Source organism: Cyprinodon variegatus, unplaced genomic scaffold (assembly GCF_000732505.1).
Source record: "Cyprinodon variegatus isolate N-32 unplaced genomic scaffold, C_variegatus-1.0 Scaffold208, whole genome shotgun sequence".
Lineage (NCBI taxonomy): Eukaryota > Metazoa > Chordata > Actinopteri > Cyprinodontiformes > Cyprinodontidae > Cyprinodon > Cyprinodon variegatus.
In genome coordinates, this window is record NW_015150661.1 from 50,251 (window position 1) to 68,270 (window position 18,020).

General features: G+C 37.5%; 1 protein-coding gene and 1 pseudogene across 9 annotated transcripts in view; one reads left to right on the forward strand and one right to left on the reverse strand.

Moving 5' to 3' along the window:
- The window catches only part of LOC107088160 (serine/threonine-protein kinase WNK2-like), a 54,447-nt gene extending 48,321 nt beyond the window's left edge, over positions 1-6,126 (reverse strand). For all 9 annotated transcript variants that reach the window (XM_015380161.1, XM_015380162.1, XM_015380154.1 and 6 more), the window contains exons 1-2: positions 5,687-6,126; positions 4,534-5,348 (exon numbers count right to left, since the gene is read on the reverse strand). In XM_015380161.1, coding sequence (XP_015235647.1) covers positions 4,534-5,160 — 627 coding nt within the window. In that variant the 5' untranslated portion in view covers positions 5,161-5,348; positions 5,687-6,126. The remainder of the gene's footprint in view (positions 1-4,533; positions 5,349-5,686) is intronic.
- Positions 5,787-18,020, forward strand: part of LOC107088146 — a 17,778-nt pseudogene continuing 5,544 nt past the window's right edge.

Below are 18,020 nucleotides of genomic sequence, written 5' to 3' on the forward strand. Positions count from 1 at the left end.
AAAAAAAAAAAAAAAAAAAAAAAAAGCATATGGGCAGTTTCTGTCCAAACATTTTCTTTTCATTATCAATCTTTGTAATAGGGATAACTAGGACCATACAAAATACTTTTTTTCCCTCTAATTCCAAAATCACTATTCATCCATGCACACTTGGAAGTTGTTGTGACTGATTTGACGAAGCTTTTAAGCCTTTCAGCATAAAGTAAATAATTTGATCGAGATGAAAAAGCTGCTTTCTTGTATGCTAAAGTATCAACAGTTTGCATCCAATTCTTCTTTAGGAATGGGCATATATAAAAGTATGCTTTTAATTTTTGTTAACGATCTGTCGTTACCCTATTTTAATTTGACAAACCGGATCTTCTCAATGTTCTTTTTCCTGTTTGCTGCGATTGCGATTGCAATTGCAGACATTGACCTTGCCGGCTGCCAACGGACTGGAGTAGAGCAAAAATAGCATGGCTCTCTATTTTGACTGTGATGTACGAAAAAGACGTACGTGGACTGTGAGGTTCGGAGGAGTAGCATTGGATGTGGAACTGTTCTCATCGATTAGCACGACTGCGCAAGTGCTCCGCAGAACGTACTTGAGCAGGGCGGTGACAGAGGATGTGGAATCTGGGGGCAAGTTAGCTTTCTGCAATTTTCATAAAGATCTTTTCAAGCTCTTTGCACATGAAATGTAAAAGAGCATGTCTGCCTGGAAGTTTAGGTACAGAAAACAAATCACAGCAGACTATCTAAATACAACTCCCTTCACAGCATGGGGCAGCATTGCTGACCTCCATACCAAAAACTACTCCATAAATCTTGCTGTCCAAGTGCTGACACCTCCTTGAAGAGCTACAGGATTGCAGGTTTGTGATCCATACACCACCCTTGGTGCAGGACTGCACACTGCAGAATTTCCTCTCATTAAAGAGAGTGCTTACAGATGGAAAAAAAAAATACAAGGCGGCTTGCCAAGTCAAGATCCCTTTTTGCAGTAATTTTTTTTTCCTTTACTTTAAAAAGTGTTGACAGAATTTGCAGTGATTACTAGCAGTAGTTTGGAATTAAACCCCTTCAACGTTATAAAAAAACAAAAAAAAAAAAAAAATCATAAGATGTTTCCCCTTATCCATATGATTAAATAAAGTACAATATCAGATAACAGGCAAGGGGCACTCCCTTGGAAAAGTGGCATTTTACCAACTAGCAGCTTTACACAAGAGATAGTTAAAGAAATTGTTCCTTATTAATGATCTCCTCACTTTATGGTTTATGCCTCAGCCCAGCAGAAACACACCCACAAACCCCTCCTGTGCTCCACAATGTATTTTATTTTATTTTTTTCAAATGAATTGTACAAGTGGACAAAGCCACCGATGTGATGGTTGTTGTTCTGATTGGACAAAAAAAAAAAAAAAAACTAAGCAGGATGGACATAGAAATGAAGGAGACCTATCCTGGAGGTCCTGCACGCTGCATTTCTGTTCTGCACATTTGTGCTGTTATCACAGCAAGATGTTCTAGTTCTAATTTTGGAACGACATCTGCAAATATGTGCTGCAAGTCTAAGACATATCACTGCATTTAGTCACCCTCTATACTTTTGACTTTATAAACCATTTAGAGCCCTACAAAATCCATTTGTTTTAACAAAATATCATTGTTTAAAATGGAGCTGTATTTTTGAAGGAAAATAAAGTTAGAATGAAATGGGTTTAAGAAAGCCTCAAGACTTTGCAAGTATAAACAGGTAAACTACCAATGCTTAAATGTTGAATCTGGAGAAATAGACAAGACTGATTGTGGATTAGGTCATTTTGACACTTCTTTGATGCATTAAATTTCCTAACAAAATAAAATCTTAAGACACATCTGCCAATCTTATACCATCATAAAAATAATTAAACATTGGAGCATTTCTCAGGAACTGTCCAGACAAATACTGAAAGCCAGGGTTGCATAATTGTTTTAGACTTAGGATTTACTGCCTGAAAAATCCTCCAAAGCAAGAGTTTTATATGCATGATGCACAGATTTAATAAAAAAAGAAAAACAAAACCTGCACCTTTCAATCACCAGTGCTAGTGAAATAATGTAAGCTAGAGGTCTTACTGTGGAGATAAGAGCTAGTTTATATATCAAACCCTTTGAAATAACATTATATATAACTAAGATTGAAATTGTTTTGTATTCCACTTGAGTTTGCTTATTTAAAGACAATAAAATAAGGAAAATGTATTTGTAACGTGGTGCAGATAATCGCTGAAAGAGATAAAAGCAAAATGGAAATTGTCAAATGAGAATGTTGGCTTTTTTTGTTTGATTAAAAATACACTTACTAATGCAAAACCACAATGATCAAGTACAATATTAATAGGTCAATCTGCAAAAAGAGTAATTTGAAGTCATTTTTAGTAGGACAATGCTATATCTTCTCTTAAATTATGTATTCTAATCTGCCTATAAGGGAAGAAACAGCAAACTGCTCCCTGTACATCCTCTGACCCAAGCAGCTGCTGTGTTGGTCAACATGAGGAAGTCATGGAATCAGTGCATGACATCAGGATTACAAAAGCAACAAACCCTACTTCCTCTATAGTCTCTCCCTGATTGATCGTTTCCATACTGAACTATAACTATGCATTTATAATAACAGGTTTCTCCCTTCTGCCTGCTATGATGTAGCATGTTTTATCTCTTCAGGCACGGTGCTGAGGCTGCGTTCCCAGCAGGCCACAGCTGTTTCCCCTCCCTACCTCCTGTTGCACAGAGGGAGAGATTTGGGGAGAAGAACCAGTCACAAGCCGCATCACCAACACTGTCCTCTCAGGTTAGGTAGTGTTACAGTGTCACCTGGACAAACTGCTGTTTATTTAACATGAGTCAAACTCCTTAATGCGTTAGATTGTAGAAAAATACTGTATAAATTTGGTTTCATTAAGGGGTCAGTCATGCCTACACAGCAAATTCAAAAGTGTTAAATAATATGGTGTTAGTAGACTTTCTTCAAAGGCAGTGTTAATTTAGCACTTAATAGAGTTATATTAAACAAATATAACTCTGAGGTGTCACATATTACGAGTTAAAACAGAGTGTTAAGTAAATAGTGTTGCATACTAAATCTGGAGGTGTTAAAATGGAAAAAAATAACACTTCGTCTATCAACTCTAAACTCCTACAGTGGATTTGACACCCAAAGAGTACATTCACAGACTCCGCCTCCAATGCAACAGGTACCGAACAAAGCTGAGGAAAATTCAGTCTCCATTTATTGTTATTCAGACCCGTTTACTCAGCCTGGTAAGTAATTTCTCTCAGATGGTTTAAATATTTTATTTGCTTTCTAACTCTATGGCGTTGTTTGAGTCAAAATAGAGCCGTGTGATAGACATTTGCTACGTTGCATTAGCTACATTGCTTCGGTGATAGCCTAATCATGTTTAGCTAACTAGTGATCTTTGTAAGTATNTTTAACACTAAATAAGAGTTACGGTGCCAACTCTCCAAAAAGAGTCAAATTAACTCTCTCTGGTGTGGACCCATATAGACACTTCAAGAGTGTTAAAATCAAATCTGACAGTGTTGATTTGAGCATGTTGGATTTGCTGTGTACTATGTTCACCATTAATCCTCCTGGGAGACAGAGAGAGAGAGAGAGATAATCCCTGCTAGACTCCAAAGGACGGAAATAATTAGTTAATACCTCTGTACAGTTTTAAGCTAGGGATTTTCCCCATTTATTTAAAAGCAAGAAAAAAATCATTTTATTTTTTTTTTTATGCCTTTATATGCATCTAAATTTTACTTTGAGGAAAAGTGTAGTTTCTTAACTTTTCAGATTCCTTGATTTCTCTCTCTATATTAATTTCAATATAAAGGATGCAAAGAAACAGAAAATCCATCTAAGAAACTTAGGTTGATGTTTACACATTGCTTCAAAAGATAAATAAATTGTCAAGAAATTGGCTTCAATCTGCGATCTACAATTAAAGCATTGAAAAAAAAAGTGATTTGATGGTTTTAAAAAATAACTTTTCAATCTGTAACCTCTTCAAGGAAATTGTACTTTGATCAACTTCTCTGCAAAATCAGAGGATGGTTGGGGACATGTCCTTAAGGCACACTGCTATGCATGTTTAAGATGTTTCTCTGCTTTAAAAACCTCAGATTCAGACAACTGTCAATCACTACAACCCTGTTAATCAGCCATCTATTGACAGCAGTTGTGCTGAACCACAGAAACATCTAAAGGCAGCATGCCTTGAGGGCCAGGTTAACAAAAAGACCCCACTTTAATGGATAAATGGGGAAATATTTATAAAACACTGTTGAATTTATGTTACATTTGTTGCAAAAATGAACATTCAACACCCAAGTTTAAAGCGAAACGTCTTCAAACTCGGAAACCAAGTCCAGTGGATTGTTTTTTGTTTGTTTTTTTTGGAACCCAAGTTTAAACTATTTCTGTGATAAAGACCTGATTTAATATTTTTTAACAAGACAAATAACTTCTTAACAGTAATTTAAATGTGTGTACTCTACCTGCAGCTCACACCAGGCTACCTCCACCCAGGTGTCAGTATCCAGGCCTTTGTAGACTGTCTTGAAAGACCCTCTGCCAAGCTCGATGTCAAATTTAAGAAACCTTCCTCCTGGAGACGTAGAGACCGCTTTCATTTCTGCTTCCTCTTCATTTTCCTCACTTGCTGTCTTAGTAGAAACTTTACCACCTTTACTACAAGTGACATTTAAAGCATGTCCAACTCTCTCTTTGTCCTCATCTGCGCTGGTACTCTCTGTTGCACTGTCTTTGTGTCCACTCTGACTTTCAGTGCTGGAGCTCTCTTGAACCCCACAGCTGGTCCCTCGTGTCCTGTCCACTATTGATCTCAGGTTTATGTTCAGGATTTTGCTGCTGTTTTCAGCTTCGGGGGCCTCATAGGAGGGCTCCTCCGTGTTTGAAAACCACAGACTTCTCCTGATGAATCTCTGATGCACATTCCTCTGATAAACAGAGGAAGGATCACTTCCACCTCTCACTAGAGAGTTCACTTTATCAGCCCCCACTGCTGCATGCATGTGTGTGGAGAGATTGCATTGAGAACTGGGTACAGATGAATGCTTGGGCTCTTCCAGAGCCCCACAGTTGGGTTTGGCTTCCGGCTCCATGGTGACTTTAAAAAGTTCAGTCACTTTGGTTTCCAGGTTCTTTCAGGCATGGCTTCAATTTCCAAATGCAGTTTTTCCTTCTTGCAGATGAATACCTGCAGCGCCCACCCGGTGACGCAGTTTGTCAGCAGAGGCCTTAAATAGCGCTGGGATGGATGACACAGGCGAGATTTCATCAGATCCAATGGCTGCAAAAGAAATATTGACACTAAATAGTCATTTAAATGCAAAAAAAAAAAATGAAATCAATTGTAAATTGTAACCCCCTAAAGTAACTCACAAAAAAGCAGTAGCTTAATTTTTTTAAACATCAGAAAGTCAGCAGATGTGGTTTAAAAACGCTAAACAGTGTTTTGCAGAGGCCAGCTTCGTTCAGGTGCAGCAAAAAACTAGCAAGCTAAAACTTAAGTTTGAACAAGCTAGCCGCGTCTGCACGCGCTCAAATACACCCACCCCACGCGTGACACGAACCTGTGAACACACGCCAGAAAATTAATAACACAAAAAATAAAAATAAACTGCTTACCTTGTGTATTAAAAAAAATAATAAACACGCAGAAAGGCGGCGGTGCGCCTCCCACAGCAGTCCGAGCACAAGCCGTTAGGTCCGCAGCAAAGGCTCGCTAATGTTAGCCGACCGTCCACAGCAGGGAAAGGATGACGGACTTTTTAAACGCCCTATATCAGCCTCAGCCCGGGCTTTGCTAACCAAGCACGCCAGGGTGAGAACATAACAAATGTGATGCGTTTATCTCATGGCAGCTCCTCGCATCCTTCCGACTGTTTGCTCTCCGTAGCTGATAAATGAACGCGCAGCTTCGTTCAGTTTAGCTCTCCCCTGCAGGTAATTTACTCGGACAGCTGTATTCCTTTGTCATCGTCTTGTCAACGTCTCCCTTTAGTGTTTGGTTCACGAGCTGCTTCCAGGCTCTAAAATGTGTTTCCCATTCAGTTCGCATGGCTCCACGCCCCTAGTAACGACTGCAGGGACGGTCCAATCACACAGGAGGCTGGGACAACCTCAGAGACATGGACTCATCACATTGTTGCACCTTCAAACAGCGATAAGCACGAATCTTACTGGGGAACACTAAGGAAAAAAAGGAAAATATAATAGAAAAACAATTTAAAGGGGGTTATTTATTCCTTACAGAATTACTTTAAAGTTTGACAGAGGCGGAGCTAGATGGGGGGCCAGGGGTGGCCATGTCCCCTACCATTTTTTTTCCCCTCTAATGCTATATTCACACCAAGAGCAGCAAAAAGGTGGAGAAGGGGTCTGATGCACATTTGGCGGAGCTACCCTGTCCTCTCTTTGCATGTAACAATGGCAGCTATATTTGCTGTGATCAGTGGGAATAAAGTAGTTTTCTTTTTTTTTTTTTAAGTGAGAAAGTCCACATGAAAACTTCATATGTGCAGTCAGTTCATCCAGATTACTATCCTGCATTCAAATATTATTTCGCTGTCAGAGTCGCTCAGACCCCCACATACCGGCGGTGCTCTGTCATTGGAAATCCCATTCAACAGCAGCCTCTGGCTGTTTGTTATGTAGGCTACCTAATCCAAACTGCAGGCACCAGGATAATAAAAGCGAACATGTTTTCTACACTTTAAGTTAATTTAGGCATTAATACACTTTTTCAGAGGAGTGATCATAGCGATCTGCATCAGCAGCGATGTGTCTGTCTCCCTGCCAGCTCCCAGATCAGCTTCTCTCATGGGTTGATGTGGCGCGTCAAGCAGCAAAACTTCAACGTTTCCAACTCCAGCAGCAGCTGCGTTTATCAAAGATAAATAACAATTTAAATAAAAAACTTATCAAATAATCAATTTATGTTGATATTAGTGCTTGTAAATATCAATTTATGCAGAGTGCTTATTGATACAAGTAGGTAAGTAATGACAATGATGATTGATTTACACCCCAGAAGTCAAAACTGAGTTTTATCCACCATACCTTTTATCTAGAAATTCCGGATGTTGAAATATATGCGTCTATTTGTTAGCAAAAGCTGTAGGAAAGTATAGTTCACCTTTATTTAGAAAATATGGACGGTTTGCTCGTTAATTTTCCTGTTGGAACAGTGTAGATTGACCCTGACGTTCTGTGCCTATCTGCTTTCGGCCACCCCTCAGTGTACATTGGTTATTGCCTGACCACCCTTATAAAACATTTCTGGCTACGCCTCTGAAGTTTGGACCCTAAATTCACTGTAAAAACAACAACTAGAAATAGCTATGCTGAAAACAGTATATTTTCTCATGTATTGAGCAAGTAAGTTAGACAAATTGTCATAATATGATATTATTTATGTTTAAAATAAGAAAAGGAAACTCCATTTAGTTATTTCAAGTGCATAAGATTTCTATTATTTTTAAGAGCAGAAATAGTCATTCCTTTGACAGATCATCATAACTAGCAATTTAAATTAATAACAAAATACTTATTTTACTTAATTTACTTTTTTTTAAAAAGTTTTTGCAGTGTAACATTAAAAGATTTATTATAATAATATGTGCAAACAGAAGAGATTGCAACTGATTTGTCCCTTAGACCAATTTAATATCTAACTTTAATAGTTTATTTTAGCAATTATTTTGAAAAAAGCAGTTTGCTTTAAGCTTCAGTTATATTAAGATAGGATCACAGTTTTCATTTGGTTAGATAAGGAGTCTGCAACCTTGGCTTTGTGGCTCACATAATATACTAAATGAGGGACTCTTGCCCTGTTTGTTTGCTCTCTGGCCCTATCATGGCCCCCTTGTATATTTTATCTAGAACCGCCATTTGCTGAAAACAATAGAAAACATATTACTGCCTTAATCAATATAGTCTACTACCAATTGAAACATACGTTTTTGTCAGTTTTTCATTTTTTGTTCTGTTTTGTAGTTCAATCAAGGTTAAAGTAAAACTGCAACTTGATTTTTAGTCATATAGGACATAAAGCAATGTGGTTCAAACTCCACTCCTACATGTTGGCGTCCCTTAACATTTGAGTGTGTTCAGAGTCCAGAACATCTAAATCAAGGGACTAAATTACTTCCTCATGGACTCAAGTTTTACTAATGGTTCCTGCTAATGACCTAATTATGTGTTTCAGGTGTGCTGAGGCATACATCAACATTTTACAAGAATTTGACTGAAGCTTGACACCTGTTGCATAAGGAAATGCATAAAACAACTTTAAAATGTCCCTTTTTATCTCTCCCCACATAATTTACATGTTTTTAAATTTGTTTCCTCCCTTAAAGGCATATCTTTGTATTCAATGGTGTGAGGATTATTGTTATAGTGGAAAAAAGTCATATGTGAAAACCCTGCATTAGATCAAGGGTAATGCTATCAGATTTTTAAAAATTGTATCAGAAGGAAACAATTTAAATACGGATAGAAAATGATTCAGTTAAAAAATTATTGTCATCTTTTTATTCTGCTTCACCATCAGTATTCATCATCATCAACTCTGACTCAAACATGTAAGGCTGAATCCAGTTGAAACTGAAATTCCCCCCTGAAGGCTTCACAATCAGTGTTTAAAACATTCAATAGTCACCTGCTCATCTAAATATTTACTAAAACATGCTGATCAGAGCAGTTCTTGCTCTCCATGGGATGTCATCAGTGCAGATATACACCAGACAGGTATAATACTTAATTGTTCTTAGTTTTTTAAGACATATTTGCAATTTTGTAAAATCCAGCCCTTAATTCCCATCTGTATTTATTTATGTCAGTGTTCTTATGTCAGTGAAAAAATAAACACTGGATAGTATTATTAAAGGACACAAAAAAAATTCTGCAGCGCCTTAGTAATGTATTCAAACTACTTGAATCGTTTCAAATTCTTTCCGAGTTGCATTCAAATATGTTAGATTATTCTGGTGGAGTTTTTCCAGATAGTCCAACACAAAATATTCTATAATGCTTAAGTGGAAGAAAAATTTCATTAAAAAAAAATTTATAAAGCTTGTCATAATCTCTTAATTAACCAATGCCATCAGAACTTATCTAATTAGTAAACAGAGCATGTTCATTTTGTTGTACTGTAAATAATTTCTGAATGTATTATACCAAAAAGCAACCTTTCAAACTAAAATTATATTTAGATTGTCTTAATATTTGTTTTACATAATAAAAAAAAAAACTTGCTGAAAATACAAGAACTTCTCAAACTACTTGTAGTATATGCCAGATGTTTTCTATTTTATAATCTTTTATAATCATCAAAATGTTAATTCAATATGTATTGTGTAGCATTCAATTAAATTACATTGAAAGAGGCACCATTTATATTTATAGAGAAAAGAATTCTTCTTAGTGACCAGGAAAAGTAGCAAAATTAAAGCACTTTGTTGGGGCCATAAATGCAGTCAAAAGCTTGTTTTACTCATGAACTTCCTAGTACAATATAATACCAAATATTTGAGGATGTACATCTAAGCAAAAATGTATACATCATCTTAAGAGAGAAGTGCTTTATTGATGGAATTACCTCTGCCTTTACAAATGATGGATTTTTGCTTACACAAACCTAAAAATAACTCTAGCTTTTTAAAATTATTTTGTAATGGGATTGTTTGCTAATTAAACAACAGAGCTGTGTGGTCATAAAATCCGGACATAATTTTTTTGCAAAAGCTTAAAATTTGCACAATGTTTCTCATGCCTGTAGAGCTGGACTGCTGTAGAGGGCACATATAGAAAAATTTACGATGCCTTGTCACTGTATCAGTAAAATGAAATGTGTAGCTGTTTCTCTGACCAGTATAAGATTGCAAGTACTGTCCTCTGCTCTGCTTAAACAGGATACTTTACGGTTCAGTTTGCAGCAGCCTGCTCTGTAGAACATGATGTACAACAACAGTAACAGGGGAAGTGGAACTGAGTTGAGATCTCTGAAATAATTTTTTATTGATAAAACGGAAAGATCCTAGGTTATCCCACACTGAGTTTTAAATGTTTTCAGGCAATAAATGCTTTTTGGACTTAATTTGCAACCCTTATATTTACTAAAATGAGAGAAAAGCAGTTAGGGTTTTTTAAATGTAACAATGCAATCAAGAAAATAAAAGAACTGAACAAATGCTTAGATTTTTAGGAAAGTAGATCAGTTTACTGCAGCAGTGTATCGGGATAAAACATTGCTTTTAGTTGACTTTTTAGACCAATTTATTCTGCTGTTTTTTTCCTAATATAAGAATATCCTGGAAATGATAACACTTACATCTTGTGTTATCATGTACCCACATAAACTAGTCAATCGCTGAAACAATTCAACTGAGATCTGCAAGCATGGTGGCTCAGGTGACGGTCTGGTCATTGTGACACTGGTGACCTTATAAATAATGAGTGCCCTGCTTTGTTACCTCTTCATTGGGCTAAATGCACTCATAGAAAAGACAACACAAATGCTCACACACACACACTCATACACCTGTGTTTTAAATACTTACTTAGGACCTTGCATTGTCTTCTATTCATTTTCAGCCCTTTGTATGGCCTAACCCTGACCTTCACCCTAAACCAAACTAAGCCTTACCGAAACCTAATTTAAACCTTATACTTAAACCTAACATCTAACCCCAAAAAAGTAAAGACAAGAAAAGGGGCATCTGTTTACTAATAAAATACAGAACATATGTTGTCTAAGATGCAACCATAAGTACAACCCCCAACCAATACACTTCATTCTGCTAAAGACCACGATGCTTCAAGCCACACTTGGTCATAATAGTAAAACTGTACATCTTGCATAGCGTTTATAAGCCATGTGGTTTATTAGACAATTAAAATTCAATTTAACAAATAATAACATCACACTGAAGACCAAAGCTATATCCAGTTTTACAAGGCAGGGAAACAGACCTCTGTGTCATCTCTGCAGACTCAATCTCTATGGGTCAGTTTAATTTCTGATTGATCTGAGTGTGTATGTGTGCGGCTCTCTGTTTTTGATTGGGGAACAAGGCAGGAGGAAGACCTGGCTGTCAGAGATACTTCCGTCTGTCTGTCAGAGCTCAGTCAGCAGATGCAAAACGTAATACCCTTACGCTCAATAAAATGCACAACTGATCTCATTTACAATATGTCTCCCACCCACATTGAACAAATCCATGGATATTTTGTGGGGTGGAGATCCCATATGCGGAATTTCCAAAGGCTTTGAATATCTGAGGCCATTTTGCACTGCAATCTTATACCAGTCATGTTCTCTTTCTGAACATTCTTACACCAGCACGTTGTTTTATCTTGCCTGGAACAAGGACTACGCTCTGTGTGAAAAAGCCATGTTTGCTTTGCTCTGTGCAAGGCTGTAAAACTAAAAGCTCTACAGAGAATCATGGAAATTAGATTTACTGCTGGGTCGATCTTCTTCTGGAGCAGGGCCAGAGTTTGAGGTGAGTGAAAAGAGTGGGCTTCTGACGCAACATGATGGATAGAAACCAAAGAAGTGCTTAAGCATGAGGGAAAAGTGAGGGAAAGACACACCCTTTCAGTTCGGTTAATTTACTCTTTCAACAGCTGGTTCAATTAACTAAATAATAAATGCTGGGGTCTTAGAGTGTCTAAAGTGCTCGGTATTGTTGCTGCAAAAAGCCTCCTGCATGTCAAGCATAGAGCTTAGTACTTGTAGTACAAAGCAATACCTGAAGCATAGTTTCACAGCAACCGATATGCAGGTATTTAGATTAGAGTGCACTAATCTGTGTGACAACATGGGAAAAGAGGAAAAGTTTGGGATTAGATGTGGAAGTTCATGAGTTCAGTTCAATTGAAGGCAAGTCAGCCAAAACTGAGTGGGCCTCTCAACACACAAAGAAAAATAGCGTATGTTACTCATGTTCGTGATCTTTGTGCATCATTATGAAAGTGGAAGGAAACATCCATGTTTGATTTTTTTAAGTGAAAGCTTTACTATGCATTTGTGTTAAGCCTGTCTGAGTAATATTTGCAGAAAATCTTTAGGTGCTTCTTGGTATATCCTTGTCAGCTTTGCAAATCAAGGGACTGATGTTTTTCACATTCTTTCACAAGTTCAGTCAGAATAGACAGAGGAGAGGTGTGGTGGTGGCACAACGGTAGCACAAATCAATGACGCATATACAGTAGCCCTAGCCACAACTGTCCCAGGTTCGAATCCCATCCCTGAGATCTTTTCTTCTCCTTCTCTCTCTACACCCTCCTGTCTGTCTATTATCAAATAAAGGTCACTAGTGAAACTGATTAAATAAAAAATAGATATGGTTTTAGCAATAAGTCATTTTTAAGAGAAATTCCAATTCCTGGCTGGACTTTGACAATGGCAAACATTGAGATATATTGATTTAGCCTCTTAACATCCACCTAATTTTGGGAAATTCTCACCTATTTTGCATACCCAATTAAAAAAACAAATAACTTAGGAATTGTAAGTCCAAATTACTTGTGCAATATTTTATACAAAATACAACTTTGGGTGAGTAGAACACAGACCAAGCTGCATCAATTCAAACATGACTCAAAGTTGGGGTTTTTTGTTCTCGGAAATTACCGTATAGTTTTTTTCTTTATAGCAATAATAAAGATATTCTTGAGAAAAAGGCAGGTCTTGTTGTATTACATTTGTTCTACATCATGTCAACCACAAATGCAGAACATTTCAGACCTCTAGGTACAACAGTTCCAGAGCTGTGGGTTTTGAACTTTTGATATAAATTTACTTTGGTTTAAAAACCTCTCTCTGCCAGTCTATGCCATAGTTTCATCTCCTTGCCCGTCTGAGCATCCTTGCCCAGTTACAGTATAAACTGCTAGTGTTTCTGCATTCCTGTGCATTCACTGAATTCTCACCAGCTTTTATCTCTTCTCATGTTCTGGACTGTTTCTGCCTGTTTGTTCAATCTGACTCCAGCCTGCTCAAAGCCTACTTCCAGCCTATCAGCCACCATTCACCAACTCAAAGTCTGCTTCCATTCTGCTTCCAGGCTCAATTTGCATTTTAAAGTCTGAAATCATCCTGCTCAGTCTGTCACCTGTTGAATCTCAACCCCGTCATCCTGTAACCAAGCTTATTTGGTCATCACCTGCTTGCATTCATGATCATCTTTAAGACCTTTCAATAAACCTTTTAAACACAATATCCTATCAGACTAAATCTCTGAGGGTTTCAGAGGTTTTCTCTTTACATTGGCTTTATGTTCAGTGTTGCTATACAAGTGGAAGTTAAAACGTAGTATTTTTCCAGGAATGTCTTGTGCCCAGGGCAATCTATCTTCGCGTTATCTCTGGCCAGCTAACCCATTACTGCCGAAGGTAAGCATTCCCACAACATGATCTCATCACCACAATATTTTATTGTGAGGATGACATTCACAGTAGAGTGGACTGTTCTGACCAAAGCTTCTTTCCCCAGTGGTTTTCTGTGTGCTTTACATGCCTTTGCAATGAATGAACAAACAGGTTTCATGTAAACAGATTCTTCTACCTAAACCATAAACCTCTGTAGCTCTTTCATAGTTAGAGCAAGTCTCTCAGCTGCTTCTCTGACCAAAATTCTCAACATATCTACCAGGTTCAGAAAAATACTTGACTTATAGACAGTTTGTGGTTGCGTTGTGTCACACTCTTACAAACTATAATATAAGCAGTTTTTGGTATATTGCTTTATATCCTAACTCTGTTTTAAACTTTTCCTCTGATCTTTCTGCTGTGTTCTTGTACTATAGTCAAGATGATGGCCAATGTAAACTCAGCAGCTTGGTGCTCCCTATAGTAAGCAGTAGCTACACATTAAGACTGTCACACCTGCACCAAACACACTGGCTAAACACACCAACAAGCTGGACTCAAGAAGATTTTGGAGATGTTGTAAAAGGGGAGTTTTTCCACCCCACAAGCATGCTTAGTGTGAGGGATTGTATTTGAGTCAATGAGTCGATGCAGTCAACTGGTATTCCTTAGATAGAAAACTTTGAATCAATTTGACTGTATGATCTGGTTGAACTGTAAATTGCCTTGAGATGACTTGTGCTGTGAATTGGTGCTATATAAATAAACCAAATTGAATTGAATTGAATAGATGTTGGAGGCGCTACAAAAGACACTGGAACCAGGTGACATCAGGGTCAGGCTTGCTGCAACCATACATTAACCAGTATTTCCAGGGGTTTGTCAACCAATGAGAGAAAAAATAGCAATTATACAGACTGAATGAAATACTTGGGTTTGTGCTGAAATAATGTCCCAATTAGCTTGCTGCAATATTTGGTGACATCCTCAACTGTTCGCAGCAACAAGCCACAGTGACGTACTGCCTGAAAACTGCTACAATAACCCCTATGCCAAAGTCTTTTGATTACCACCTAGCGGCTGACACAGGTGATAATGAAAAGCAGGGAGACTGGTTGAGCAGCATGTAAGGGCCACATCTTTTCAGACTTTGACCCAAGCCTATATGGCAGATCCAACAGGCCCACAGATGACACCTCTTGCTTGCCCTTCATACCAATATAAAAAAAAAAATCCAAGCATACATCAGGATGTTTGTGGATTTTAACTCACCATTTAACTCAATCAGCCACAGCCAACTGATCAATAAACTATAAAAACTGCAAGTAGGAGCCTCCTCCACTTTATGGATCAAGGACTTTCTGAATAACAGACCCCAGCATGTCAGGATGCGCACCTCCACATCATTCACGATCATTGCTACGATATTGTCCAGTATGATTGCATTCTAAACCTAGTTATGCTGTAGACTCATGCCTGTGTCACTACCCTTGACTTCAACATCTTCATTCACACCCTAAATTTGTAGATCATACGATTATGGAATTGATCAACAATGATGACGAAGCACAATATTAAAAAAGGTCAAAGCACTTGTGACATAGAGCAGTGACCTTCACCCTAAGCTCAACACCAACAGAAAAAAGAAATCAATAATGACTTCGAGAAGCTGAGGACCACAATGAATTCAGGCCTGAGTATAAATGAGTGTGGGGGGGTGGGGAGAGTAACACAAGTTATTGGACTTCACATCTTGAAGAACCTGGGCTGAACTGTGAACATGTTTGTTTTTTTACTAATACTCTCCAAAAAAAACTTCCGATGCCTTCACAAAAAACCTTTTTATTTATACACTATTTACTTTCCAGACAATCAAAGGCACATGGTAACACATAATCTTTTACATAGAAGGATTAAGTGAAAAGAAAATTGGTTTAACAATCTGTCTTTCCATGTTTTTACAATTATGCACTACATACTCTCATTACTGTATAGCATAACTGCAACAAAATAAACTGGAGACTGTAAGTGGCATATTACAAAATACCTCACATTTGAATGTTTATTTAATCAGTGTCAAATTGCCTTAATCAGACTTTGCTTCGGTTGATTTCTAAAATGCTGATTTGACAAAAAACCTTTCTTTTAATGTTATGATAAAAACAAAAAACTAAATATAAATTTTAGTAGGGATGTGGCTTTATTACTTTGTGATTGCAGTAGAAAAGAAACTCAGATACTTCTAGACACACTAACTCCATGTTTTCCAACCTCTGATCTCACGGCGGGTATTATCGCACTGTGGTCTGTTGACTCTGCGATAAAGGCCTGTCTTTGAAAAGCAGATTGGCTGACCCAGACACACATGACAACAAGCCGTTTGTCCCAAATTCAGCCACCAGGAATCTATACGCCATCCCAGTGTTTCTAGATGAATTAAGAGACACATGTTTAGAAAATGGGGGTTATTAGTTTAAAGGTAAGGCATTAAAACTTTACATGTAAAGGATTTCATGATAGCCTTATTTAAGGTCTGACTTCAAACCATTAGTATATTCACAAAACGTAGCATTGGGTTTTTTCTTACTCCATAAATTGCACCCCTTCTCACTTTGTATTTTCCCCTCACTCCATGCCAGCTGATTGTTGTGAATATCCTAAACGCACTGTTATTCAGCTGTAGCCTGATCTGTTGCAAATTAGAGGGTGCAGCTCTTTTTGTCTCTTTGTCCTTGGAGTGGTGGGAAGATAGTTGTTACAAGTGCAGTGGTTTGGTTAATCTCCGACAAGATGTGCTTTTTGCAGCTGCAGAGATTTTTTACAGAAGAAAAAAAGGGGAGGTTTGGTGGTCCGGAAGAGGCTGCTAATTACTGAATACCCAGAGAAAGAGCTTCCTTTTCCCTTGAAAATGTTGAATCTTAAATCTGCAGGAGGGGTTGGAAGGGGTCTGCTGTTTGTCGATGAGCAGAGACCATATTCATCAAGAAACTAAACTAAATTCTTACTCTTTAAGAGGAAACTGTATTTTTGAGCTTTCAGCAAATAAACAAGCTAATCCAGCACCTGCTGATCTGGCTATTACAATTTATCCTTTGGAGTGCAGAGTCCACTGGGATGGAGGGGATTCACAACAAAAACTAAGCTAATCATTTGTTACATAAACACTGCCCACGCAGGAATCAATTCAGTGGAAGCTTTGCACACGTCAGGTTATTTGCTGGTCATCTAAAAGGAAAAAGGTCCAATGCCTTACAGAAGTAATCATATTCCTTTGACCCTTCATGCCACATATGAAGTGGAAGGAAGATGATACATGGTTTTAAATATGTCTTTTAGAGTTAAACTATGTCAGCATTGCCAGATTAAATAGTCAGATCACAACCTGTGTGAACGGCAATCTCTTAGTCTTTCCGCAGATTCTCACTTAGATGTAGATTTGGACTTTGTCTGGATCATTCTAACACATGGACATCATTTGATATTCGCCATTCTGTGGTGCTGTTTGTATCTCCAGGTGGCTATTCTGCTGGAATTGAACCACAGCTTTTCTCCCACCATTTTCATTTATTTCACTCTGTCTATCATCCAATCAACTCTTATCAGTTTCCCATCCCTGTTAAAATAGAAAGAATACCCACAGCATATTGCTGCCACTGTTTAGTTCCAATCTGGTATGTTTGGAGTTATCAGTGATTTTTGTTTTGTTTTTTTGAGAATTTCTATCTCATTTGACCAGAAAATCTTCTTCCACATGTCCTCTACATAGCTTTATAATGCTGCAAATATAGCATGTACATAGATTTCATTCATTAATGGTTGCCCTTTTGCATTCATCATAGAGCAGGTGTGTAGTTGGAGATCTACGTATTCCTCCAGAGTTACAATGTGTCTTTTGTTTACTGAGTAATGTTCTCCTTGCACATTAATGGAAGGCTACTGTTTCCATTTTCAGATGGTGATCTGGACAGGTATACATTAGATTTCTATTTCATATCTTGGAATATTGTTTTAGAATCTAACCCGATTTAAAATCTTCAACAGCTCACCCAGCCGGTCAGTTTGCATGGATGGTTATGATTTGGAAAAACTAAGTACCATCTTTTGTTTTCCACCAGTGACTACCTATTACCTATTGGAAAATTGCATGAAGTCTTAACGAAAAAAGTCTAAGAAATGTGATACAAAATTTTAGATTAAATATAATTATTTTTTGTTGTGGATTGAAATATTGTTTTGTTGTTGTTTTTTTTGTCTACCCGCATTAAGTGTATATAAATTATTCACAATGGGATATTTTCCTTCAAGAAGTTCTACCGGGTTTTACTTAGCTTGATTCTTCAACTCTGCAGTTATTCCGCACTATCTCCATATCTCCTCATACCACCTTAATTAGAAGACGAGGATGGTCAATCATCACTGCTTTGATTTCTATAGTCAACAGATTATGAATAAGTTAAACCAAGTGTAACAGAAAAAGTAAAAAAAAAAGAAAGAAAGAACGAAAGAACGAAAGAAAGAAAGAAAGAAAGAAAGAAAGAAAGAAAGAAAGAAAGAAAGAAAGAAAGAAAGAAAGAAAGAAAGAAAG